The sequence below is a fragment of the Gobius niger genome, assembly GCF_951799975.1.
Source record: "Gobius niger genome assembly, chromosome: 15".
NCBI classification, from domain to species: Eukaryota; Metazoa; Chordata; class Actinopteri; order Gobiiformes; family Gobiidae; genus Gobius; species Gobius niger.
Window position 1 is genome coordinate 27,265,086 of NC_136866.1, and position 3,620 is coordinate 27,268,705.

A 3,620-nucleotide genomic window follows, 5' to 3' on the forward strand; every position below is an offset into this window, starting at 1 on the left:
TCAGGAGCATTTCCAGCGATTCTATTCATATGCAAATGAATATGCTAATTATCGTGACACGTTTTGTTTGGAAAATGTCAGATCTTTTCATTTCCCACCGAACTGAAAATGTAAACACCAATAAAGCAACAACAGTAGTGAATATCAAGTGTCTGCAATGCTCTTCAGGGCGGCCATTTTAATTCATCTGTAATTTTCTTTATAAAACAGGCATTTAGGACTTTGCTTAGAATCTTCTCCAGAATTTACCCAGAAGCGATTTTTGTTCTGCTTCCAATGATGGTTCATGAATGGATTTAGTTGTAATTGACCTGGGATTACAGGAGGGGCCCAGAGCTCTGTCAGATCATCAGTCATATTTATTATTCGAGCAAATGATATGGGTAAAAATCATCCAATATGACTGAGGAAATACTAGCATAAAACACTCCAATATCTTTAGCTTTGCCACAGACTTGGATTATTTGTTGTCTCATGTAAGAGGAGGGTTTAAACATTTTTATACTCACTACTGCCACCTCAGGTCTTAAGCGTAACTGCAGGTTCTATATTAACCTCTTAACTCCCGCCTGAACCGAGAGGATCTTTTTCCTCACGTCATCAGATTTTTTTTCCATCATTTTTTTGTTGGGTATTCAACTCATTTTTGTAACTTTTTTGTCATTTTTTGTCACATATTTGTCATTTTTTTCACATTTTTGACATTTTATCGTACATTTTTTATCAATTTTTTGTCATTTTTTGTCACATTTCGTCACATTTTTGTAATTTTTTTGTAATTTTTTTTGTCACGTTTTTGTCATTTTTTTGTCTTTTTTTGGCACATTTTGGTCAATTTTTCTTCAATTTTTTGTCAATTTCTTGTGACATTTTTGCCAATTTTTCGTCACTTTTTTGTCAATGTTTTCTCACTTTTTTGTCACATTTCCATCATTGTTTTTGTCTCAGTTTTATTGGTATTTTCACAGCTTTTTTCCAGAAGCTATTGGACTGGGGTAAAGCTGGAGAAAATGTGCTCGGTTCAGGTGGGAGGTAAGGGGTTAAGCTCATAATGACGGCACTTCGACCCAAATTAAAAACTTTTTTGAGTGACAGTGCAGGATTTTAGAGGCCGTTGTGGCGAACAGGTCTGAGCTCATTCACATTAGGACGTGGCTGGAACATGGCTGTTAATTTTAACATTTTTAAATGCTGTATAGTCTTTTTAAATCATCGAACCACTGGATTAAAATATGGCCAGTCTGGACTCTGCTTCTGCAATGGAGGAGAGAGAGGCTGCAGTGGCTTTGTCTCCCCCGCGGCTGCTGCCCAGTGAGGAAACAGTCCAGCATAGACATAATACACTGAAATATCAAGGCTCTGCTCATTTACGTAGTAGCCTAAACCTACCAGATATCCCCAAGAGGGTCAAATACAGCCGATGGAGAGTCACGTGATCACTGGAGCTCCAGACCATCACAGAAAATGACTTCAGCTCCACTTTTTTTCCCTGCGACATTCATTTAAGTTAAGATAAAATGCCTTTCGTAAACTCCACTATCCTTAAGGTTGGGCTTAGGGTTAGCTTGGATTGGTTCCATCGGCTGCATCCAGAACCTTCTTCCAGTGGCAGAAACAGTTGGCTCACGAAACGACAATACGGATGCTAAACGTGAATTGGCTTGGCTCTAGTTAGCGTGTAGTATTTCTTAAAGTCGTTTATCGGCTTCGAACAGCGAGAAACGAATCATCACCGTTATTTTCAATGGGAGGAGATCCGGTTGCTATGAAGTATGATTGGACAATGACCGCTTTGGGTTTTTGCAAAAGGTCAAATACATTTCACCAGGCAGGAGTGAGTCAAGTAATCATAAAGTTCAAAGCCCTGAGGTCAAGTTCTGAAAATGGCTTTAACCTCTTAACTCCCACCTGAACCGAGAGGATCTTTTTCCTCACGTCATCAGATTTTTTTTCCATCATTTTTGTGTTGGGTATTCAACTCATTTTTGTAACTTTTTTGTCACATTTTTTTCATTTTTGCGTCAATTTTTTTAATCAAATTTTTGTCATATTTATGTCACATTTTTGTCATTTTTTTGTTCCATTTTTTATCACATTTTTGTCACACTTTTTGTAATGTTTTTTGTAATTTTTTGTCAAATTTTTGTCAATTTTTATTAATTTTTTTATTTTATATTTTCACATTTTTGTCATTTTTGTCACATTTTTGTAATTTTGTAGTAAATCTTTTTGTTATATTTTGGTCATTTTTTGGTCAAATTTTTTGGCCATTTTTTAATCACATTTTTGTAATTTTTTGGTCACATTTTTTTCATTTTTTTGTCATATTTTTTGTCATTTTTTGTCATATTTTTGTCATTTTTTCGTCATTTTTTCGTCAATTTCTTGTGAAATTTTTGTGAAATTTTTGCCACTTTTTCATCAATTTCTCGTCACTTTTTTGTCAATGTTTTCTCACTTTTTTGTCACATTTCCATCATTGTTTTCGTCTCAGTTTTGTTGCTATCTTCACAGCTTTTTTCCAGAAGCTTTTGGACTGGGGTAAAGCCAAACTGGAGAAAATGTGCTCGGTTCAGGTGGGAGTTAAGGGGTTAAATGATCAGCTGCTCTGATATAATAAAATCGTTCTTAAACTTCACCATACAGTAGATCTACATGGTTAGCTTATGCAAAAAAAAAAGAACTACAGTGACCGAATCATGCGATAAAAGAGCAAAAAAAAACACATCAGTGCCTTCTGTACCTTGACGTCTTCACTCTCCAGCTGACCCGGAGTCACTGGCAATGAACGAACTGCAGAAAAAACACACAATCACAAACATAAATGACTCTGCTGCAGTTTGATCACACGCTTTTAGTGCTTCGCTGATGGACTTCCTGCGCTGACGCAAACGTCGCTGTCCGTGGTGCTGATTTAGCCAAACTGATCTACCGTAGAATATGGCACGGTGGATTAAAAGTTGATGAAACGTCTTACCGCCGGTGGCCAGTACGGCACAGACGAGGAGCACTCTGCCGATCATGCTGCTCAAATGCGTCTTCAAAATCTCCCCGCGGATCGTGGAAAAAACAAAAACACAGGCGAAATGTCACAAACGTCCCGGTGTTTTCGGTGGTTTCAGGGGCGCATGCTGGAGCCCGCTCTCTTGCTCCTCTCTCGGTGTTTAACGGAGAGCTGCGGCCGGTCCCCTCTGCTGCTGCTGCTGCTGCCGCTGCTGCGTCGGTAAAGGTTCTCCGGTCAGTGCGCGTGCTCTCTCTCTCTCTCTCCCTCTCTCTCTCTCTCTCCACCGTCGGCTTCAAACGGCACCGCGGCTTTTATAACGAGACCGAGCGGAGGAAGTGACATCACGGACGGAGGAAAAAGCGCCAATGAGCTCCTTATAAAAATCATAATTAACGCTTTTTTTGCGACAGTGTTTCCGTTTGGCGAATAAAATGGTCGTTTTTTAGGATCTCTCCATGTTACAGCAGCACACCTAATATACAGACACTATTTAAATCAAGTTGTCATATACAGTGTGAATACTACCTACCAATCAACATCAGGTTTACAACACAACAGCTGGACATGAAAAGTCAGATTTTCTTCTGATACATACTTAGAGAATATCCATTCTTTA

At 38.7% G+C, this 3,620-nt stretch overlaps 1 protein-coding gene across 1 annotated transcript in view; it reads right to left on the minus strand.

The window, feature by feature from the left end:
- The window catches only part of chga (chromogranin A), a 26,748-nt gene extending 23,448 nt beyond the window's left edge, over positions 1-3,300 (minus strand). Inside the window, exons 1-2 of the mRNA XM_079572815.1 lie at positions 2,978-3,300; positions 2,744-2,793 (exon numbers count right to left, since the gene is read on the minus strand). Of these exons, the coding sequence (XP_079428941.1) occupies positions 2,744-2,793; positions 2,978-3,023 (96 nt within the window). The 5' untranslated portion in view covers positions 3,024-3,300. The remainder of the gene's footprint in view (positions 1-2,743; positions 2,794-2,977) is intronic.
- Positions 3,301-3,620: the final 320 nt, after the last annotated feature.